The 24,082-nt window shown below is 39.0% G+C and overlaps 3 protein-coding genes across 3 annotated transcripts; all 3 read right to left on the reverse strand.

Moving 5' to 3' along the window:
• Window positions 1–6,018: 6,018 nt before the first annotated feature.
• Window positions 6,019–8,901, reverse strand: LOC150082773 (uncharacterized). The gene is made up of 4 exons (XM_090376812.1): window positions 8,833–8,901; window positions 7,428–7,472; window positions 7,247–7,284; window positions 6,019–6,604 (listed from the first exon to the last, which is right to left on the reverse strand). Exons 2-4 carry the CDS (start codon window positions 7,444–7,446, stop codon window positions 6,227–6,229), a joined length of 435 nt encoding a protein of 144 aa, XP_090232938.1. The 5' UTR covers window positions 7,447–7,472; window positions 8,833–8,901; the 3' UTR covers window positions 6,019–6,226.
• A 5,180-nt stretch (window positions 8,902–14,081) lies between these two features.
• On the reverse strand, window positions 14,082–16,091 carry LOC150082774 (uncharacterized). Its single transcript, XM_090376813.1, has 4 exons — window positions 16,038–16,091; window positions 15,861–15,902; window positions 15,678–15,715; window positions 14,082–14,627 (listed from the first exon to the last, which is right to left on the reverse strand). The coding sequence occupies exons 2-4, from the start codon at window positions 15,877–15,879 to the stop codon at window positions 14,250–14,252; spliced, it is 435 nt and encodes a 144-aa protein (XP_090232939.1). The 5' UTR covers window positions 15,880–15,902; window positions 16,038–16,091; the 3' UTR covers window positions 14,082–14,249.
• Window positions 16,092–21,157: 5,066 nt separating this feature from the next.
• Window positions 21,158–22,907, reverse strand: LOC150082775 (uncharacterized). Its single transcript, XM_090376814.1, has 3 exons — window positions 22,814–22,907; window positions 22,658–22,695; window positions 21,158–21,739 (listed from the first exon to the last, which is right to left on the reverse strand). The coding sequence occupies exons 1-3, from the start codon at window positions 22,830–22,832 to the stop codon at window positions 21,362–21,364; spliced, it is 435 nt and encodes a 144-aa protein (XP_090232940.1). The 5' UTR covers window positions 22,833–22,907; the 3' UTR covers window positions 21,158–21,361.
• Between the last annotated feature and the right edge of the window lie 1,175 nt (window positions 22,908–24,082).

A 24,082-nucleotide genomic window follows, 5' to 3' on the forward strand; every position in this document is an offset into this window, starting at 1 on the left:
TTTCACAAATATACGCGATCTCGCTTAAAATCTCAGTGATGTCCACCTATATGCTGCCAAGCTTTCCTAACAGAATCTCAATCATCAGGTGTATCAACCTCTGCTGTCTTCAGTTGCTCTCACTGTTCGCTGTACGATTCCTTTCGCTGGGGGTGGTATTTGTGCATATGTCCGCTCCGATATTTCCTGTCAGAAACATCCTAATTTGGAATATCCTCGTTTTGATCTCCTCTCGCTGAATATCTGTGTGCACTAATAATGTACTGACTCCTTATTCACTTAGCAAAGTTTAAAGAGATATCGTGTATTGCGCTGCGGTAGCAGCCACGAGGATTAACGGGAGAGAAGCGAGAGACCAGCAGCAGAAGAACCGAAAACAGAAGGAACCACCAGCTTGGGAAAGAAGATTTCAGCAGAAGATAGAAAAATTAAGAGTCAAAATAGGTCAATTGACCCAGTACCAACAGGGCGATAGGAGTAAGAAATTAATTGGAAAAGAGAAGAGCATCCTCAAGAGAGACAGCGTCCACAGCAAACATGAGACAAAAAATCAAAGAATAAGAGAGTACTTGGACAAATTGAAGCAGAACCTCCTTGCACTCAGCAAGAGACTACGCCGATACAAAGAGAGCTCCCAGAGGAAAATGAACAACCGAATCTTCGATGAGGACCGAAGAGGCTTCTAGAGGAATCTCGGAGAAGGCGGGAAAGAAGAGAACGGACCACCCGAGAAGAAGACGATTGAGGAGTTCTGGGGAAACATATGCAGCAGGGAAGTATGACATAACAGCCGAGCGCCCTGGATAAACTAGAACGCAAGAAAATCAAGGACGTACAAAAAATGAGAGGGTGGGAGATTAGGGAAGAAGAAGTAAAACAGATGATCAAGAATTCTCACAACTGGCGAACTCCAGGAATAGATAACGTCCACAACTATTGGTACAAGAAGCTCACTTGCACACACAAGCACCTGGCAGAGCAGTTCAACCGAATGATAAGGCACTCGGAGACAGTCCCGAAGTTTCTCACTCAAGGAATCACATATCTGAAGCCTAAAGACGAAGATACAAGAAACCCCGCGAAATATCGGCCAATCACCTGCCTCCCAACAATGTACAAGAGTCTGACCAGCTGCATAAACAGGAAGATATCAGACCACTTGGAGAGCCAGAACATAACAGCAGAAAGGATGCAAGCGGCTGAGCAAAGGATGCAAGGAGCAATTAACCATAGACACCGCGGTTATGGAGCAAACCTACAAGAAGCGCCGCAACATGTACACAGCCTACCTCGATTACCGCAAGGCCTTCGATTCCGTGCCTCATAGCTGGCTAATAGAGGCGCTGAAGATCTACAAAGTCAATCCATTAGTGACAATCTTCATAGGAGAAACGATGGCGAAATGGAGTACCACCATTAAGATCGAAAACATCACAACCAGGCCAATCCCCATCAGGAGAGAAATTTTTCAGGGAGATGCCCTGAGCGCATTGTGGTTCTATCTAGCACTTCCACCATGCTCAACAGTAGCAAGTACGGATATAACCTCAAAGAAGGAAGAAAGAACCTGTACACCCTCACCCACCTGATGTACATGGATGACATCAAGCTCTACGCGGGAACCGAGAAGCACCTCCAGCAACTACTCCAGATCACCGAAGAATTCAGCAATGATATTAGGATGGAATTTGTTCTAGACAAATGCAAGACCCACGGATTGCACCAGGGCAAATTAGTCAACCAAAACTACCAGCTGCAGACTGGTAAAGAGATCCAAGCCATGGCAGAGGAACAGGCCTACAAATACTTGGGGATGAAGCAGGCTCAGCAGTTACATCACAAGCAAATTAAGGCCTGCCTGACCGAAAAATACCATCAGAGGCTCAGAAACCTGCTGAAAACAAAGCTGAATGGAGGGATCACAGTTAAAGCCATAAACACCTATGCAGTCCCAGTGCTAACATACTCCTTTGGGGTCATAGATTGCACTAATACCGAGCTGGAGGATATCATGAGAAAGACAAGGACGATGATGACCAAGAGCCGCCAACACCACGCGAGATCTGCTGTGGAGAGACTGACAAATGCCCGGGAAGAAGAAGGAAGGGGCCTGATAGACCTCATTGAGCAACAGAAGACAGCGATAGTTAACATGAAGGATTACTTCCAGAAACACACAGCAGCACTCCACCAGGCCATAAGGAAGGTAGACGAGCGGCATACCCCACTCAACCTAAGTGAGGAGTCCTCCTCAGCCGGGAGGTACAAACGAAGCTAGAAAGATGGGCAGAGAAGACATTACATGGCAGACACTAGAATGATCTCCATCAAGGTCACATAGATAAAACTGCTTCCAATGCATGGCTCACGAGCGGGACGCTCTTCCTCGAGACTGAAGGATTCATGCTCGCCATCCAAGACCAGGTAATGAACACCAGAAATTATAGAAAATACATAGCCAAGGAGCCCGGAGTGTCCGATGATACATATCGACGATGCCACCTGGCCTCAGAAACGATCCAACACATCACCGCGAGGTGCGGGGTGATCACCCAGACTGAGTACACTCATAGACACGACCAGGTAGCAAGGATAATACATCAGAAGCTAGCGAGGAAATACCAGTTGACCAAAGAAAGTGTACCACTACAAGTACGAACCACAGGCAGTACTAGAGACCCCAACCCACAAGCTATACTGGGATCGCGCCATAATAACGGATAGGAAAATCCCGCACAACTGACCGGACATAACCCTTGTGGATAAGAAGGAAAAGGTTACCTATCTGATTGACATAGCAGTACCAAACACTAGCAACCTGCAGAAAACCCGTGGGGAAAAAATCAGGAAGTACACGAACCTAAGACAGGAGATCAAAGAGATGTGGCATATGCAGCAAGTTACGACCATCCCGATCATCGTGTCAACCACAGGTATGGTGTCAAAGACCCTACATAACAGCCTAGCAGCAATAGATTCCCAGCGAACACCTACAAGGAACTCTAGAAAGTCGCAATCCCGAACACCTGCAGGATAGTCAGAGAATTCCTCGACCAACAGTAACACCAGACATAATGACAACCACCCTGTGGTAGCAATACCCGTCACGAGCTAGAACCCCCAATCAGGGAGAAATAATATTAGAGCAATAATAATAATAATAATAAAAGCCTTCCGTTTTTATTGATGAATTTTTTAATCATCCATTGGGAGAAGCATATTTGTGGCCTGCCCACAGCTTTCTCAGTTTCTCCAATGAGCAGATATTAAAAATTAAAATATATATATATTTTAGGGGTTAAAATAATTGTTGAAGAAGCGATTAAGATGTTAGATAATCGAATATCTGATCAATTTCTGCCATTTGAGGCCAGAAAAATTATTCAGTGTGATATAGAAAGCCGAAGAGTTCATAAGTTTATTAAATATGAAATATATTTTTTATTCGACGGCTAAAAATTATTTAGAAAATTGGTCGAAACCCCTAGAACAATTCCAATTCTTAAACTGGATGCTAATGAAAAACATTCCAAAATGGGAGGATATAGCTCCGGAATCATTTGAAAAAATTGAAATGAAGTTTGATGGAAATTTATTATTTGATCAGTTTGGAGTTTTTAAAAAAATGCCATAAACAAAGTGGAAAATAATAAAGAATGGAATACACTGAGTTGTGTTGAAAAATGGACAACATTACTTAAAAAATCGAATTCCTTGAACAAAAGAGTGATTTCATTAGATTATGTTCATATTTATTTGCAATTGCAATAGCTGGAGCGAGAACTGTTGGATAGAGTAGAGAATATAGAAATAATTAGTTAGTTCCAGGATGGTAATTTGAAGCCAATCCTGACAAAAACGTTAAAAATGGACGGTACTGAAACAGGGAATACAATGGACCAGAGGCGGGCTGTCCGAGGGAGCCATGCACCCGGCCACCAACGTTCAAGGCCTAAAAACCTGAAACTTACATACACATATGAAGAAAATTTTAAGGGGAGCGCCAAATTGCGATTGGCACCCAGGTGCCACATACCCTAAGAACGCCCCTGCAATGGACTGATCACTGATGAGCGTAATAGGTTAGAGAGAAGTACAGTTAATGCAATTATTATATGTGTTTTTAATTTGAGGGGTTTAAACTGCACAAATTTTAAGAAAAAAATTAAAAATAACAAAGATCTGTTAAGTGCTCTGCTAAACATATTAATAAAAAAAGTTTCATATTTATTGCATAAATTTGTTGTTCAAATTTAAGAATTGTATTCTGTTTTTGTTAATTCTACGTTTTGAAACTAAAAATGAAAGAAAAAAAAAAGTGTTTTTTTATTAAAACAAAATTCCCCCACATTGTTTTCCGACAGATGAACCCCCGATAACATCACCATAACGTAAGTGTCCCGGTTTTGTGTTCTTCTAATATGGACACCCTAGAAACCTTGCCTTATACAAGCAGCTTCAACTACTTGAATATCTATCGCCAGTTCCTTAAATATCCAGGTAATTCTCCTATGTAGCGAAGAAAACTTAATTATGTTCGATCCTTCTGAAAGTCAGTTTTGTCTTTTCCCCAGTACTACAGCTACTATGGTCATCTTCGATGACCAGCCTAGTAGAAACGATGCATTGTCATCTACCACTCTTTTGGAGAGGTGTTTTTATTTTTTATTTTTTTCATTGCTGTCTATCTGTATGAGATGATCCCATATTGCTACAGCATTGCGAAAAACCCATGAAGGTCATTTAAGCAACTCCACATCTTTACCCTACCTTCTGTGAACTTCATTGTGACGCAATATACCACGATAGATGACGTCCTCAGGAATTCTTCACATTTATACTTGCCTATGATGCATAATGCAAGGTCGTCATACATTGGACCCATCTCCATTGTTCTATGGACACTACTGCAAACGATGTGTGGCAATCGTTGGTGTGTTGTGGGCTCTGTGAGAAGTTCTCTCATAAAAGCCGAAGTAAGTAGCACAATTGGTAGAACCGCGTCTTTCCGACATCGGCAAGACGCGGATTTAATTATTTAATTATTTAATTATTTTTGCATATGCCTACATCACCCTCATTCTCTTAGCTTTTTAGTAGGTTGGATAAAGTTGAACTTGCGAGGTTCAAACTGTGGTTGTCGCACGCTGTAATAAATTGATATATGGCATCGGAAGATTCATTCTGATCGTTTAAATCTCTTCTATTTCCTGCACACTTTTAAACTTGTTCCAGCTTTTCATCCATCTCATTAGCTAGCACCGTTCTCTACATTGGAGGAGGGGATATCCCAAATGCTCGGGTAGGGTGGTGTATATATAGATGGTGGCTATAAAGTTCTTCATAACTTTAAAAAATATATAACCGAAATTCTACAGGACCCACTAAAGGATTTTTTTTTGCTTGATTATATCGATACGCTCTATTGTTTTTTTACAAAAAATTTGAAAAATGCTCATTAGATGGCTACAAGTAGAGCAAACGTTATCTCCCATTACACTGCCATTGTCTGTATTAGCTAGATAACGCTCGCTTGATTGCATTAGGACAAGGGCGTTACATGGTAATCACCCTGATGATTAAAATTAATAAAAGAAATTAACGCTGATATCACGTGATTATCAGAAGTGTGAAATATAGAAGGTAATTTTGAATAAAGTAATCTAAGATTACCTTTTTCAAGAAAACTATTATGAATAGTTAATAGTAATAAACTGTTTGAATTATTGATGAAAATTAACTAGCTGTCCCTGATCTTTGTAATTCCTTCTAGTCTTCAAAAACATTTTGGCTACTTTGCGTTAGATTAGGGAAGACAAAATATCTCGTATGGTAAAAAACCTGTATGATTCCTTCGCTCAATGGATTATCAAGACTTTTAAAAATGCTTTTCAAAACCCAAAAATCTTTCGTGAAAAATTGTGGTGTTGCCAACAGACGTTTCATTTAAAGCAAAACAACACTATTAATCTTATATGAATGGCATTTAGTGGTGAAAATTCAAGTAAACTACACGGATATTCTCTAAAATATTTTATTTTCCTGCAGCCCCACCTTTACAGTAACCCTCTGAATTGGCTCCACCCATCCATCCTGTCACCATTTAGTCTGCAGCTGTTTTAAACGACCAAGCAATGCACGTTGCACACATTGATACACAAACATAAGCGACCCTAAATACCCTGAAACCGTTGTCCCTTTTGATATTCCGTTATCAGATCATTGCTCAAACCCTGAATCGTGGAATGAGTTGTTGGGCCCTCTGTATGTCGACATCGGTGTGGAAAGGAATCTTGGGGTCTCCTGCCAGACGTGCGGCATTTAGATAGAAGAAATCTCTCGAACTAGCACAAGGGACGGCATCTTCAATGGTGGCACACGTGAAACTGTGTTGGCTGAAAACGGTCTGGTTGCCGCAAAGGAAACTGAATTGGGCAATCTCTACATCTCCATCTGGATGAACCGTGGTGTGACACAGATGGAAGATCCTGCAGTTGTTGTCGATGTCAGCAAAATATCCGTCTGCTGCACACCTGAAGGATGTCTTCACACTACCTACGAGTAGTTCGGCTCCATCAGGAAGTTCGTACGCTGCCCTTTTACTCTATGGAAATAAAGATAGAAATGTGAAATGGATGCAGGATAAAGTGGAGAAGATTGTTTAGAGAATTTATTTAAAAAATGCTGATAAACACAGCAGGGTTATATCTGAATTATGTTCCACAAAATTTATATTTATTTTAATTTATTATTAATTACCTTTGGTTCTATACACACAGATAGGACATACTGTCCTGCTAAAATAATAGTTTCTACTTTTTTCCAACGCTGTTCATAAAATTTCACCCAAAAAGATAAAACGGATTAAAGCGATATTCACGGATTATCGAGAGGAAATTGGCTTTTCAGGATAGCGTATTCATTTTAGAATAAATTCTTAACTACATTACGTAACAAATAGTAATGAACTTAAGAATTAACAAAATACACCTATAATGTATGCCACCTACACTGAGTAGCCATATTATTAGATTCACTTCCATTTTCACGAAATTTATACCATACCTGTTGAAAGGTCCATCGTAGGAAAAAAATACTGTTTGAATATATTGAGTATAGTATACAATAAAAGTAAGAAAATAAACGTCTTTTATTAATCATAATTCAGATATTTAATATAGTAGAAGGTATATGGCCTTAAAAATAAATATCGTAACATTATTTTAAATGAAAGATATTAACTTACTCTAAAAAGGCCGTTGACAGTGGCGAACACCAGACACGCTATCAAGAGAAAAAGTTGTTTCACATAATTTATTTATATTATCCTTTTCATAGATTGCTAAATAGCTATATTAATTTAAATAATAATATCGGATGAATTATATACTGTACGAACTATAAATATTTCTTAAACGTGAACTTACCAATCAGGATAAGCTTCATGTTGTTAGTCAGTTAGTAGCTGAAACCTGTAATGGCAAATCAAAATAAGAAATAATCTTCATTTATTTATTTATTTAAACAGTAACAATAATAAATAATTGCTAATGAAATATAAAGGAAACATTTTTTTAATTAAACGTTTAAATTAAATGTTAAATTTAAAAATTAACTTTTCAAATTAGTATGCGTGTTCACGGGCAATCTGCACTTTGTGTGGGTTGAACAACCCAAAGTAACTACAGCTTCGATAGAAGAAGACTTTAGAAATTCCTCTGAACTACAGAAATCGAATTCAGACTTCTTCAGATAAGTAGCAGATGGCGATGTATCATGCCAACTAAGCCACCAAGGGGGAGGGGGGAGAGTTATAAAAATAAATAAAAATGGGCCTCTATTTTTTCCCAAACTTTTTTTGGCAAGGAAACTGCAACCCTGCAGGGGTTGCTCCTACGATTGTGTCTTGGATGTATCGAGATTGGGCCAAAAACACCCAGCAAACTGCGATCCTGTGGACAGAAACAGCTCGTTGATGTTAGAAGCCAGCAGCGGCTGATAAGACTTGAACACGGTAACAGAAAGGCTAAAGTCATTTAAATAACAACCAAGAAAAACAATGGTAACCAAAGAGGCATTTCAGAATGTACAACAACCCATCGTACATTTTCACAGATGGGATATTGCAGCTGACTACCGAACCGGGTTCTGATCCTGTTAGCAAATACAAGAAGACAGGTTACATTGGGCTCAGGAACTCAAACAATGGGAAGTAGAGGGTTGGAAAAACGTTGTCTTGACTGGCGAATCCCGCTTCCTAGTCTTTTACTTTAATAGGAGAACCAAATTTGCAAAAACAGCACGAACCCACGGATCCATCCTGCCAGGTTGGCACGATGGCGATGGTGGTGGTGGTGTAATGATGTGGAGAATGTTTTGCTGGTCCACATCGGGCTACTTGATACCAGTGATACCAATATTCGGATGCCTGAAGTTAAATAGGAAATTGTTTCCGTTCAGGATATAATTTACCAGGCTCATTCCTTTAAGGCTGCAGAGTATCCATCTGCGAATGGGTTCTTTCATCGCAATAATGTGCCATCTCACATGGCTGATTGTGCAGAACTGATTCCACGAACATGAGTGCGAATTCAGTCCAGTGTAGTGGCCTCCCCAGTCACCAGATCTCAGTTGAATTGAGTTTCTTGGAATAAAATAGAACGAGCTCTTCGGAGTAGAGATTCACAACCACCCAATTTTCAACAACTATGGGAAGCAGTTGATTCACCCTGGACCAGCATCCCTGTAGCAGGCTTTCGACACCTAAAGACTGCTCTGAAGGCTAAAGAGATCTACTCACTACATATTTGAAAGGTAACGTTATTCTCTTACCTGTCGAAGCGATGTAATGGCCCAGTATGTGAGCGTGGCCAGGGAGGGAGTATATATAGTAAGAACTCCGTCATTTGCATTTATTGGTCACCGAGTGGCGTGTCTTGAAAAGCCAGTTCGTTTCGGAAGGATGTCAAACAACAGATGGAATAAAGATGACTTCTGTTACAAATGTAGCATTTCAATCGACTTGTGACCTCGATGGACTGTCAAATCTATTAGCTGCCCTTGCGTACAGTGACCATCTTTTAAAAGTCCCCCTGCTGTGTGTCTTTTTAGATGATGAGATGATGCTACCTTGAACTGGATTCTTCAGCTCATCTTGAATAGCGCCAGTAGGCATACATCTCCCGTGATTTACAGTGCTGAGGACAGATAGAGAAATTAACTCAACAAATAGAAACTATTCTGCCTATTTAACCATTCACATTTTTCATCTGGTTGCGATAGTGGGTTACAAGTTCATGTATTGTTGGGGAAAGAAAAAGCGATATTTAGGAACATAATCACGTGCCACAAGAAAATCCCTAAGGGTATGCTTGTACTTCCCGAAAGATTTTTAACTCACCCCCCCAACCAACGGCCGGCAGCTGTTATACAGCGAACTCCTCCAAAATGAAGTACAGACAGATGGTAACGAAATGATGCAGCCAGCATGAATAGCATTAAGAGCAGATTTAATCATGTACAAGTAATTTTTTTTCCTTTTTACTTTTTTCCCAGGCATTCCCATCTTTTATTATTGTTTTCAGTCGACTTTCTTCGTTCCTATACTTGGATTTAACAGTGGGGTTAAAATCCTCTGAGCAATATTTAATAACCGAGTCTCTCGTTATGAAATACTCGTACATTATAGTTCTATGGCTTAACATATGAGGTGCTGTCTATCTTTCCGTTGTTAGGGAACGACCAATAGAGACACTATGATGGTAGAAAGCTTTATTGTAGAACATAGAGGTTTGTTAGAATCTTTTCAAGGACCCTATCTATATTTTTAAAAGATTTTAGATTTCTTCAATTCTTTAAACTGTTAACTGAAAAATCATGCATGGATGGTCTCAAAGCGCAAAGTTTTAGGATTATCCATGCATAATAAATAAGAATCAACAGACACATACATCGTATGTTATTCGTACTGGGTAGGTGTTCTCTTAGTCTTAATTATATATATATTTTTTCTTTTTTACCATTTAAAATTCCAGAGCCATTGTTTAAAATTCAAATAACCATATCTTTGTAACCTTTCAGAATAGGATACATTTTTTGTATAACTGTTTCGTTGTTTTTCAGGTCCTGAATCAATCCTGAAATTATGGCACAAGTGTTATGAAACACCCTGTGTACAGTGCTCAGCCAGAATGAAATTATTACTCAGTCACGTGACTTGTACGGGCATGTTGGAGGATTGGAGGTAAGTAATTTCGTCTTCCCCAAACCGGCTAAAAAAGTTTGGTTCGAATCCGATCAATTGTTTTTTCACAACGTGGCTGAGTTAGTCAGTCTCAGGAGAGGGTTGCATGGTTTCTTCCCTCGGGAACACTGCGAAGAATGTTTTATGCTGTCGTAAAAGAAAGAAAAACAATTTTCTCATTTTGTATGGATGATAAAAATTATAAATTTATTTTTTTATTTATTTACTTTTCTTTTTTTAATTAGCTTATAGTCACACAGTATTTACCAAACGGGTTACAGTAATAATAATAATTTATATTGTAAAGTTATCGCGTACGGTTTACGAGGATTAGTTAAATTAAAACGAGATTTCAGTTGTCTGAATTTAAATTTAAATTTAAAAGACAGCCAGTCAACGATAACAAATTTGAATAGTTGTTCCAGGAGAAAATGTTGTCTTGACAGAGAAAGTCATCAGGGAGGATAATGTATGGCAGTCCAGGGTGATGGATATCACACATGGGTCTGGCAAAATTGTCACATATTGACATTACCCATGACATATTGACGCGAGGAACTTTTATGGGCTTTTTATGGGCTTTTCTGCAGACCATACCCACATTTTTCATACCCTATTTCGTAAGTAGGGTATAAAAAATGTGGGGAAAAATGTATTAAAAATGTAATCGGATACTGTATATGATCTTTGATCATTTGGAGCGAGCTAGTCATGTGCAGAATATTGACCTGGAAAAAGTAATCTATAAACCAGGGAAATTCTTCTTCTTTTACGTCAGAAGACAAAATAATCTTTCGAAAGATTAGAGCTACACTGATGGGAAAGGTAGCACTCGAAAACATGTGTTGAAAAATATGGAAAAATAAATGCAAAGTTCAGTGACTGCACATTACATCCAATACAAACCAAATTTTAATTGAGCCAAGGTGACACGACTTCCCTGTCCAGAAAGAACTTCCAGCATTTACGCACAGCCTTTGTAAGAGTATGCGAGGTCTTTCAGATTTCACTAAAGTCATCAGACACTCTTGCAATCAGTAATCATTTTTTATTTCTAAACATAAAACATAACCCCAAATTTAGGAGTTATGTTTTGATTAGAAAGGTATAATAGAAGATATTCAATCTATAGATGAACTGAATAAAATACAGACTCGTAGGTAGAGTCTTTCCACAACTGCGTCTTTGGGTTTAGAAAGTTGCAGTTGGCATTTTTTTTTACCATCTGTCATAGTTACTGAGCTAGTGATGCTAACTTCCGAGATATGCTACCAGAGGCGCTGCAACCTAGTTAGTAGATAGCCAGATTGCAGCGAATACGTGGTGTACGTCACCGTGAGCTCGAGATTTTTCTAGGGATAATGACTCTGTTTAGGGACTATACACCACCCTGTGTATTATTCTTTGGGTAAACACAAAGAGCAGACAGTGTCTCGGTGTGAATTGAATCTAATCTGGAGAAATTGTTGAAGATAAACTTAAGAAAGGCACCTGGGGTGGATGGAATCTATCCAGTTATATTAAAGGAGGTGGAAAAGGAAGTAAGCAAACCCTTAGCCATAATTATGAGAGCTTCCCTGGACTCAAAGGGGGAGGGGGTTACCCATGGACTGGAGATGTGCAAATGTGACCCCAATCCACAAAGGAGGATCAAAGGGAGACACAGGTAATTACTGACCTGTTAGTTTGACTTCTGTTCCAGGGAAATTAATGGAGGCACTGGTTAAAGAGGCATTGCAGGATCATCTAGACAAGACTTCAGTTATAGCTCGGACACAGCATGGGTTTGTTAAGGGGAAGTCTTGTCTGACCAATTTGATTGGATACTATGATGTAGTCACAAAGGAACTGGATGCAACGAATAACTTTGATATCATATATTTGGACCTTAGAAAGGCCTTTGATACTGTTGCACATGGAAGACTGCTGCACAAATTGGAGCAGTGTGGCATTGGAGGCAAATTGGAACGAGTACAGAGAAGGGTAACAAGATTAGTGAATGGAACAAAGGGTTGTTCTTACGAAGAAAGATTTCAGTTTTGCAAATTACAGTGTCTGGAGACTAGGCACCTGCGAGGTAATCTGATTGAGGTGTATAAAGCCTTTAACGGTTTGAGCATGCTCAATGCTGATGGGATTCTTCCTCTTGTTCAGAATAATCGCTTGAGAGGGCATAAATTCAAATTTAGGAAAGATGGTTGTAGGATAGATGTGCGGAAGTTTGCATTTAGCCAGCGGGTGGTTGATTGCTGGTACATACTTCCATCTGTCGTTGTAGAAGTTGATAGCTTAAATAGATTCAAGGCAGAACTTGATAAGCATTTGGAGCGAGTGGATGGGTGAAATAAGGGTTTTTTTTTTTTTTTTGTCTGATACTATATAAGCTTGCTTTCTTGCATCATGTGCCATGCTAATGCTAAATATATTAATATCTTCAAATATGCCAATTTAATACCTATTTCATAATTATTGGTGTTATATTTAATCTGACAGATTATACATTATAAAAACTGTTGCTTAATTTGTCCACGATCTGTTGTGCACCTACAAAAGTGCAATATACAGTTGATACAATTAATAACAACCTCCCAGAATTGGGAAATCATACAAAATTTACGATCGGAAGATGAATAGAGACAAAGTCACATTGGTCTTCTCACTGAATTCCAGTCCTTCAGTCTTACAGCCTGTGAATGATGCCAAAATGATCCAAAGATGCAAAACCATGACCTCGGTTTTAACTGTCATCTTGAAGATGACGGTTTGTTGAATGTTATGCTACTTTATTACGTTGTGTTACCTTCTATTTTTATATTGTTCTTGTTTATACTCCGGCTCGACCACCGGTCAGTAGAGTTTACAATAAATCATATTTAGCAGTCATGGGCTTGAAGCCCGCTCCACTCGAAGAACGTGTGCTACTGCACTCGCGTGGTGGGTTTATTGTATCGTATCGTCCAATAAGCATTTTTTATTTGTTTATATGATTTGGAGGGTCTTGGAGAGAAATCAAGTTAAAGATATTAATCAAAATTAGGTAAATTAATTAATCTCTCCAACACAGACTTGATGCGACTTTCCTCCCAAGCATTAATGAAATGGAACTCAGTGAATCTCCAATTTATCCATTATCATTAATGTTGATTGCTGTTTTGTATTTACACTGCGCCGGACTAAAGTATTTCCGCCCCCGGACAGAAAGATTATTCGGGTCCCTTTACTGTGGATATATATATTTTTTTTTTGCCTCATTGTTCTTCTGTTTTTGGCGCCTCGGCCAAGAGCCCTACTAGCCTTTATATTAATCGGGCACTGGCTTTACAGCATTGATATAAGAAAGGACACTTGCTGTATGGTCAGATATTTCTAGTCTGCGCGGGGTAGTATCGTCACCGTCCTCCCCACACCGGGTGGAAAAGGCCCAGGTTCGAATCCTGTCGATGACGCGAGGAACTTTAATGGGCTTTTTTCACTCAGTGGCTGAGTTGGTCTGTCTCAGGCGTAGATAGCAAGGTTTCTCCGCCAGAATCTGGGATTTTTATTCCAGCAAAATAGACAAATCTACCATAGAACACACTCAATTAACAGACACAAGACGCACAGCATCTTGTGTGTGTCTTGTGTTAAGTAGCTTTTCTTGTGTTAAGTCAGATAAGTAGCTTTTAAAATTATTACAGCGATAAAATATATGTAAAAATGAAAATTTTAAATGTTTTTCTTATACATCCAAGTTCCCTATGTCTGTAAAGAAGTTTATGGTAGTATTTCTACATGCATATCTGCCTAATTTAATATGAATAAAATATATTGTAGAAAATTATAATAAATCACACTAACATTCTCCATGAAAATATTTTATTTTTTCCGAAGCCCCATCTGCTTCCATCTACCCGTATTATTTTAGTCTGCAGTTGATTAGTAATGAAGCGATAACAGTACAAAAATAGACACCACAAACAACCCTGAAATGATTGATCCTTTTGAAATTTTGTTATCAAATCATTGCTTAGATCCTGAATCGTGGAATGACTTGTTGCGCCCTCTGTACGTCGGCGTCTGTGTGGAAAGGAATCTTGGGGTCCCCGGCAAGACGGGCAACATTTAGATAAAAGAAGTCTCTCGAACTGGCACAGGGAACTGCATCTTCAATTGTGGCACATGTAAAACTGTATTGGCTGAAAACCGTCTGGTTACCGCAAAGGAAACTGAACTGACCGACTTCGACCTTTCCATCCGGATCTACAGTGGTATGGCACAAATGGAAGATCTTGCAGTTGTTGTCTATATCTGCAAAATATCCGTCTTCTACACATCTGAAGGATGTTTTCACACTACCTACGAGTAGTTCGGCACCATCAGGAAGTTCGTACGCTGCTCTTTTAGTCTGTGGAAATAAAAATCGACATATCAAGGAGTTAAAAGTATAAAAATGAATTGCTTTGAGAATTGATAATTTTCTGTTACTTATCAACATGAGTTCAGAATATTTGAATTCGTAGTATATTGTACCAAATAAACCATTCTAATGTGTCATAATCTATTGTAAAATAGTAAATCATAACCCAATGTAATTAAGTTTATTGAGCAAACATGAACCAAAACGGTTTCAAATGCATGGTATAGAAATAGGATGCATTAGAGAAGTTACGTAAGATATTCAACATGCCTGCCAGCAGCACCATAAACAAACGGTATCTCAACAGCCCAATCCTGTATCCTATATTCTGTTCTGCTATCATCCACAATTGTTACAGTGTTTGTGGTTTATGAGTGTACTTTATCTTTCAAGTATCCCCATGAAAAATGTCGGAGGGGATGAGGTCTGGAAACCTTGCTGTATTCAAAAGCATTCTTCCCCTCTCCTGCGATAATCTATCCAATGTCCGGGAAATTCACTTTTCGGATAGGTATAAGACGGAAAATGTGGTACACCATTTGTTAAAAGTGCACAAATGTATCCGGAAACTCGTGGAAACGGTATCATTGTAAGGTCCTATTATTCCAAGGGAGGAGAGTCCTATCCAAACACTGATCGCTGACGGATTAATATCTTTCTGTACAATCAGATGAATATGGGCGCTATAATTAGTGGTAAAATTCCAACGACCGCTTAATTTCAACATCTTCGTCTACCTTCAACACAAATACGGTAAATTGAGGACTGTATTTGTCTTTCTACCTGTTTGACCGCTGGTAGACTTTCTGCTATCCAAAGAGTAAGCGCTATGAACTTACCACTCACAATAGAACGAATTTCGTATGTCAAAGATTAGCCCTAAAATGCATTACTTTTTAATAAATAGCATTATTCAAGTTCAGATTTGCTATTTGTTTGACTTTCTACGCAAAATCTGCAATACCTCTTATGAATTTTAAAACTATACACACTATAATAACGAAACTTTCGTTTTTTAACTGGAAGATATAAACTTACCCTATAAAGACAATTTGCTGTGGCGAACACCAGACAAGCTGTTATTGGGAGAAACAAAAGAAAAATCGTTTCAGATTATTTGTATACATTCGCATACAATACTAAATAAACATATTAATTAAAACAAAAACATCGTTAGAGCTATCTTATATGAAATAGAATATTATCCAAACGCGAACTTACCAACCAGGATAAACTTCATTTTGGTTAATCAATGACTGAAACCTGTAATAGTAAATCAAAGTAAGGTACTGCATATTCGTCGTCATCTGAGAGTGATATGAAGTAGTCCATGCAACTACCTTGTGAAATTGAATTGAATTCACTACGAATCTATAAAAACCAACTTTGTTCACTTACCTCTTAAAGCGGTGTAATGGTCCAGTATGCGAGTACGGTCTGGGTGGGAGTATATATAGTAAGGGCTCCACCATTTTCGTATATTGGTCACCACGTGGCGCGTCTTGAAAAGCCAGTTCACGATCCGGAAGGATGTCAAGCTAATTGAATAAGAATAACATTTGTTACAAATACAGCATTTCAATTGAGTTTCTTGTAACCTCGATGAACTGCCGAATCTGCTTGTTGCCCTCACGTACACTGGCCACCTCTTTAAAAATCTCCTGCTGCTTTCCTCTAAGATGAAGATGCTGCCTTGAACTGGATTCTTCGGCTCTCTAGTGGCAGTAGGCACATACGCATACCTCCTTCCCCCCCATGAAAACGTTACTAAGACGTTGTGATTTACGGAGGGGGGGATAGGACAGAAAACGAAATTAACTAAAGAAAAATAAACTATTCCACATATTTTGATCTGGTTCTGGTAGTGTTTTGCAACGAGTTTATGCTGCGTTGGGACAAAAGAGATGCTTAAGAAAATTGTCACGTGTCGGAAGAAAGTCTCTACACGGAGATGAACCTGGAGGCAGGACAACTAACCCACATTGATGTGGATTAACACAGGGTGATGAATTGGCCATCGTCAATGAGAAGTATACTGTAGAAGGAAAGAAGAGGAGATTATTATTAAATACAATACATGAAATTCAAATTTCTGAAATGTTTATTTATAGACAGAGCTAACTTTTAATTCGCTGCTCCTTTGCAGCATCTGCCATCAAAAAATAAGTAACATTAAATAACATATTTGAGTAAAGGCAAATTTTCTTACCTCCTGTCTACACTTAAATTTGATTAAGTCTAATCCATGGCTATATCTCCTTGTATGCTCCTCCTAGAAAGAATAAGTATGGCCACATTATTAAGTTTTTTCAACCTTTTCAAGACTCTTATTTACAGGAATAGACTCCAGTTTCGTTTGCATTATCTGAAAGAACTGGAGTGGCTTCCTAAAAATATATAAGATCTTTATTGCAAAAAATCTTGTTGCAGAATTATCTTGAAATGTTAAGGAATTATGCAGTACCCAATATCAGAAGCATGCTTCGAGATACGATGGTGTTTTTATCAACAAGATGGCGCACCTCTACATTTTCATACTACTGTCCGTGACTATCTGGACACGGAATTTCACGAACAATGGATAGGGGAAGTGCTTTTAAATACTCTTCAAGGTCTCTGGACCTCAGTCCATTAGGGTTTTTTTTTTTTTTTTCAGGAGAATATCTGAAAGATAAGGTGTACACCCAAAAAGCAAAAACATTGGAAGATCTGTGGATGGCGATACAGCAGATAGCACGTAGAATTTCAACTGACTCTTGTGCAGTGTTGAAAAAAGAAGTCGTTTATGCATGCGTGCCAGAGGAGGAAATTTTATATTGAAATCAGTAGCAATAGAAATAATATGGTATTACATAGAGAACTGATGCAATACCGATAAGAGCAAAAATGCTGGGAGTTTAACATATTGTTATAGGCCTAATGAATAGATGATTACAAGGTATAGTTATTCACAAAGGATAGTTATCTACAGATTTTTTTCCTCAGAAACGGGATCAACACTGTAGCTTGCTTGTTAGCATCGGCAGGATCGCTCGGCTATTGGAGTATCACTGCTCTTTGTACCACTTTGGCAACCACTTAACTTATGGTGAGAACTGTTCCCTGATTACACGTCTTTAATAGGATTTCTGCTCAATAAACTTCTTAAAACCAGAATCTGTGTTCTGAACATTTGGAAACATTTCCATGGGCAGGAACCTATCCACTTTCCTGAGCCTCCATGCCACAAAAAAATCAAATTATTATATTAGGGTCACCAGTAATTCATTACATAAATCCATGTTTATGTTTGTAAATTGCGTGTGTTCTCTGGTCGATTTGCCTGTTTTTCTGGACGAAAAAAACCCCGGTTTCTGGGGGGGGGGGAGTAAACCTTATTATCTACGCCTGAGACCGACTAACTGAGCCACAGAGTGAAAAAAGCCCATTAAAGTTCCTCGTGTCATCAACGGGATTCGAACCCGGGCTTTCCACCCGGTGTGGGGAGGACAGTGATGATACCACTGTGCCTACCCGCGCAGACCCTCCATGCCACAGACTGTAGAGAAGAGAGAGTCTTAAGGAATACGGAGGAGTTCTCCATTGATTAAGTTGTCAAGAACTGTGCGTATTAAGTTCACCGAATAAACGGAGGGCGAAGATTCGCTCTGACACTTTCCTAAAGTTCAGTAGTTCCGTTATTTGTGTAGTTTATGTGAGGGGAGAAAGGTTATGCTTGTATAGGATCGAACGACGTAGCCAGTACTCATCAGATAGAGATAGTTTTCAGCGTTGTTTTTCTTTCAGACGCCCAGATTTCAGCTCCATCGGTAATGACGGTCTGAAAAAAAACCCTAAATGTACTGAAGCGCGTTCTCACACTGGATTACATGTAGAAGGTGTTGATTGGCAAGCCACTTGGATCTACAGACCTTGTTGTGGATATCTGCAACATGATGTTTAAAGCAGAGTTTTGAGTCAAAAATGATCCCAAGGTCTCTGTGTTTGGTGACTAGTGGGATGGGAGTTCAACTGTGTTGGACGTGATTTTGAAGAGAATATCATTTGTGCAGATTTCGTTGGATTTATTTTTAGGGAGAACTGCCAGAGATGTGAAGCTAGATTCTGTAGGCTGTTGTTAATGGACGCGGTTGCGGTATTTGGGTGGATCCGATAGAAGAGCTTCCGATGGTCAGCACAGCTAATGAAATCACTTTGCTGGCATAGGAATGGATGGATTGCGGCAGTAAAGAGGAACCCAGATAGAACTCTGCCCTAAGGAACACCGACTCTTAATATTCTGTGTGAAAGATATTTTATTCACGATTAGGTGGAGAACCCTTGTCGTAAGGAGCGATTTTAAGAATTCAAGAACACCGCCTTTGATCTGGCATGCTTCCTCGGACAACTGCAGGACGGTATGGATATCAATGCAGTACAGTGCGGATTGGACATCTAGGTCGACAACTGTTAACTCAGCCCTATCTTGAGATTCTAGAATGCTGTTGATGGTAGCTAGCCGGTTTGCACTGACGGACCTCCGTTTGTATAAATGGAGAATCACGTGGCAGAATGTGTTTGGTTAAGATGGGAAGTAGGCACGTCTCCATGACTTTGAGGATACGTGAGGCTTTCATTATTGGTCGGATCTGTGTCACTGAGTCTGCTCCTTGTGTTTTGGGAATGGACCACACTGTATACTGGTTCCAGACTGTAGGGAAAGTTTGATTTTTGAACATCTTAAATGAGTTTTTTCTTTTAAATAGATGACAAACACCTAATCTGAAAGTTTATTATCAGATTCATAAATTATGGATTGTTAAAGTGTATGTACATAATTCTGACGCACGCTGTATATTACATCTATATTGTGTTGTTAATTATGGAGATCACATCTAAAGAAAGATATCGAGCTTCTTGAAAGGGTTCAAAGACAGCAATGAGCCTGGTGATTGGCAACAGGGCGTATGAGAAAAGACTTCGAATATGCGAGCTGCACAGTTTGGTAACTAGGCTCCTTAGAGACTTGATTGAGGTGTACAAGGCTCTGAGAGGAAAAAGTAAAAATTAATGCGGATCAAATTTTTACTATCATAAGTCATTCCAGAACTAAGAGCCATAAATTGAAATTACGAGAGAAGAGGTTTTAGACTGGATTGCTGGAATTTCTCTTTTGAGCAGCGAGTTGTTGATGACTGGAATAAGTTGCCTCCGTGGGTGGTTGAGACTGACCGCTTGGTCACAGCAATCCAAAGTTAACAATTTATCTTGGTATTGCTGTGATCGAGCTGCAGAACTTTCTAGAATGGGCATTTATTTTTTGGACCAATTCTATAATTATTTTTCTGTATTATAGCAACTTACTCGGGTTTCTCGTTGTTAACAAGCGTGTCTAATTTAATATAATCAAAAATTTTGATACGAAATTTGTGGTAGTATTAACAATATGAAAATTAGAAATACGGCTTAACCATCCTTTTATCCACTGTAAAAGCTTACACCCACTCTCAGACTTCAAACATGACTTTAATATTGCAGCTCTCAAAAGCTTTTCTAAAATTCCAAGAAGGAAGGATGGCCACTGCTGCGTACGACATCTGGCGTTCGTCAGTGTATGTGGGGCAGGTGAGCAGCAGCTACCATGTAAGCGCATCACGTGTCATTTCCTACGCACTATGGACGCATTTTCCTGTGGATATATGAATCGCCAGTGTAACGTTCCGCAGTTAACTTTCCCAGGTCAAACGTCTGGTTGTCGCACGTGGTGGCACCCTGCTGATATGGCATTCGCCGATTAACCCTCTTTGAGATACCGTAAGCGCCTTCCTGCTGTGCATACATCTCGTTCAAACCATTCACTACATTGGGACGAGGGTCCGAATACTTCTGGTACTGTAGTGTATATAGCTCAGCAAGACTTTCTTGTTTGTATCTGTAATACAGAGAATAAGTATGTTGATGTCAAGCGGCACCAGGAGTTTGCCCCATACTGGGTCGTTGCTGTTGGCTAATAGTATTCTGGCACTTTTACCGTGCAATGATGAATCCGGTTTTCGACTTACTCTCTTGAACACGCCGTCCATTATGAGTTATACATCCCGGTTGTTGCACATCCAGCTGTAATAGTTGGTAAATCCGCTGTTATAGCTGGATTTATAACAGTTGTAGCTAAAGTCAGTTCCAGCCATTTCGGGAAATTGATATTTGAAGTGTAGGTGAAAAAAAAAAAAAAAAGCTTGTACGTGATTCAGAATTTAAAAACCCTTTAAAATATTCAAATTTCCAAGTTACAGTCTTTGAAGTTTTAATTTTTAAATTGGACACAATGTATGTCCTATTTCATAAAAGTTGCATCTAGTTGGTGTTATGTGACAAGTTAGTAAAGGCTTCAAATAAACGATTGCGCCTTTAATTAAAAAAATTAACTTCATTTAAAAGAGCGTTGAAGTTTAGAAAGATTAAAGATTAATTCAGATGCAAACTATTATATCTGAATAAGCGATCTGAAATTGTCCAAAATTGAAATAAAGACAAGATCATTCTGTATGAAATATTTTATTTTCCTGTAGCCACATCTGTACAATTACCCTGAAAATTTGTTCCACTTCTTCCATTCATCCCATAACCTTTAGTCTGCTGATGCTGCTTTAATATTGAACTTGCACACATCGACACGCATAAGCGACCCTGGTACTATAAACATGATTATTCCTTTCTTTGAGGTTCTGCCATCAGATCATCATTTAAACCCTGAATCTTGGAATGAGCTGTTGCGCCCTAAGTATGTCGTCATCGGTATGGAAAGGAATCTTGGGGTCCCCGGCAAGGCGGGCGGCATTTAGATAGAAGAAATCTGCCGAATTGGAACAAGGGACTGCATCTTCAATAGTGGCACACGTGAAACTGTGTTGGCTGAAGACGGTTTGATTGCCGCAGAGGAAACTGAATTGGCCGACCTCGACCTTTCCTTCCGGATCTACAGTGGTGTGGCACAAATGGAAGATCCTGCAGTTGTTTTCGACGTCAGCAAAATATCCATCCCCTGGACATCTGAAGGTTGTCTTTATACTTCCTACAAGGAGTTCAGCTCCATCTGGAAGTTCGTAAGCCGCCCTTTTACTCTGTGGGAATAAAAATATAAATATTAGGAGATGCAGGATAAAGCGAAGATGTACAAACCCATGCAAAATTTCAAGTCAATAGGTTGAGTGGTTCCAGAGATGCAATGCTGTGACAGAAGGATGGATAGACAGACAACCGAATGACATTATAAGGGTCCTTCGTTAGACTACGGACCCTAATGATCCATCCTACAGGTCCGAAATATCTTTACCCGTGAAATTTTCTAATTGAAAACACTTCTCTGATTTTCCTTCTCCTAAAGTCTCTTTTCCCCTTCTGCTGTCTTAAAATTATGTTCATCGTACGCGAATTTGCTTCTTGTGTTAACACTTCTTGCACATTCTTCCATACGTGTTTTTAACCTGCGCTCTGTCTCACCTACATATATCTTTCACAAGTATTCTGGTAAATTTTATGTTCTGTTTAGTAGAAGTGTCGGACCTTTTAACTGATTGCCCATCTTACTTTATAGGTCTAAAAAAATTACTCCGCCTCACCTTTTTTTACAAATCCTTTTTGTTCCTCCCAATTCTCTTTGACATACGGTACCGATATAACTTTTCTATACTTTTAATTTGATGCTATACTCGCACATGAATTCCCTTGTCTAAGGCATGCGTTCTGTTCAACTATGTTTCAAAAATTTGTCAACCCTATTAAGATATGAGATTTCAGGAAATAAGACTTTTTTTAAATCCATGAAGAAGAGATGTAGAATTTATGAATGAGACATTTCGTGAAAATTAGTGAAATTAAGATAGGATGGTAATACACTTTCATTTCATTTCTCACAATACTTAAAGAAACATCAATCTATTTTAAAATAAAATTCGCACAACGGAGAAACAAGATTTTAAATACGAAAAGGAGATAAAAAAAGAAGAGGAATATTAAATAGAAAATGTATATTAACTTACCCTAAAAAGGCCATTGGCTGTGGTAAAGACCAGACAAGCTGGAAATAGAAAAAAATTGATTTGTATTATATATTTTCGTATAATGATAAATATAATCTGTTTTCAAATAGCATTATGATTACCATCTTATATGAGTATACGAGAAGTTGAACTTACCAATCAAGATAAACTTCATTTTGATAATCGGTTATTGGCTGAAACCTGTAAATAAAATAAAACAGATTTTGAGTCTCAGTCATTACTGAAAAAAGCTTTTCAAGATCCCTATCTACATTACACACTTATGAAAAGTAACGGTATTCACTTACCTGTCGAAACTGTGTGATGGTCCAGTATGTGACTACGGACAGGGAGGGAGTATATATAGTAAGGGCCCCACCGTTTTCGTACATTGGTCGCCAAGTAGCGTGTCTTGAAAAGCCAGTTCGTTCCGGAAGGATGTCGTGTAACTGATGGAATAAAAATGACCTCTGTTGCAAATACAGCATTTCAATCAACTTGTAACCTTGATGGATTGTCGAATTTATTAACTATCCTTACGTATACAGTGAACATCTTTCATAAATCTCGTGCTGGTTCTTTTTTAAGATGAAGATGCTACCTTGAACTGGATTCCTCAGCTCATCTCCGTGGTGCCAGTAAACACGTAATTCCTTCCCCCACAATCAGGAATCCCACAGGAAAACACCGTACTGATTTACGAAGATAAGGACAGAAAAGGAAATTAACTCAACAGAAAAAAAGAAAAGAAAATATTCCATCTATTTGGCTGTTGACACTTGTCATCTTCGTGCACGAGGCAAAAAGAATATTTAAGAGATAGGTCATGCCAGAAAAAAATCCTACGGGAGTCCTGTCAGCTGCATTTGTATATAACTGGACACGTGTATTAACACGAAATAACGATTCTTTGTCGGTGACTAACAGCCAGTGTTGCGTGTCATCATCAGGGGGCTCGTGTTCCGTTACTGAACCTTTGACTTTCCCTCTATTATGCGTTTTAGCTACAGTGGTAAGAAAAATCCTTCGCAGAACTCGACAGAGTTCTGCAAATCACGGAGTAGACCTTGAGTAGCCAACTAACCACTCTACAAAAGAGAGAGGTCATTCTTAAACTGTCACCAAGGGCACCCAGCGATCAGTCAAAGTCTGCAAGTCTCCATCACTCAGTTTCTTATTCCTTATTTAAATATTTACGTCTGTGCACGGCAAACATTCGCCCATGTCACGTTTTAATTAGGCATTCACCGAGCCTTTGTGTGTGTTTATTTATGTTTCCCCTTTATCTACACACGCTCGTTTCAGACTTGCGCACGTCACCCCTTTTAATGAACGATGCATGATTAGCTAATTCATTATTGTGATCGACGTCCTTGACTGAATTCACGAGGTTTTAAGGGTGCTGTGTACAATACTGCAATCGCC

Source organism: Mastigoproctus giganteus, chromosome 7 (assembly GCF_048544385.1).
Source record: "Mastigoproctus giganteus isolate SK-2022 chromosome 7, ASM4854438v1, whole genome shotgun sequence".
NCBI lineage: Eukaryota > Metazoa > Arthropoda > Arachnida > Uropygi > Thelyphonidae > Mastigoproctus > Mastigoproctus giganteus.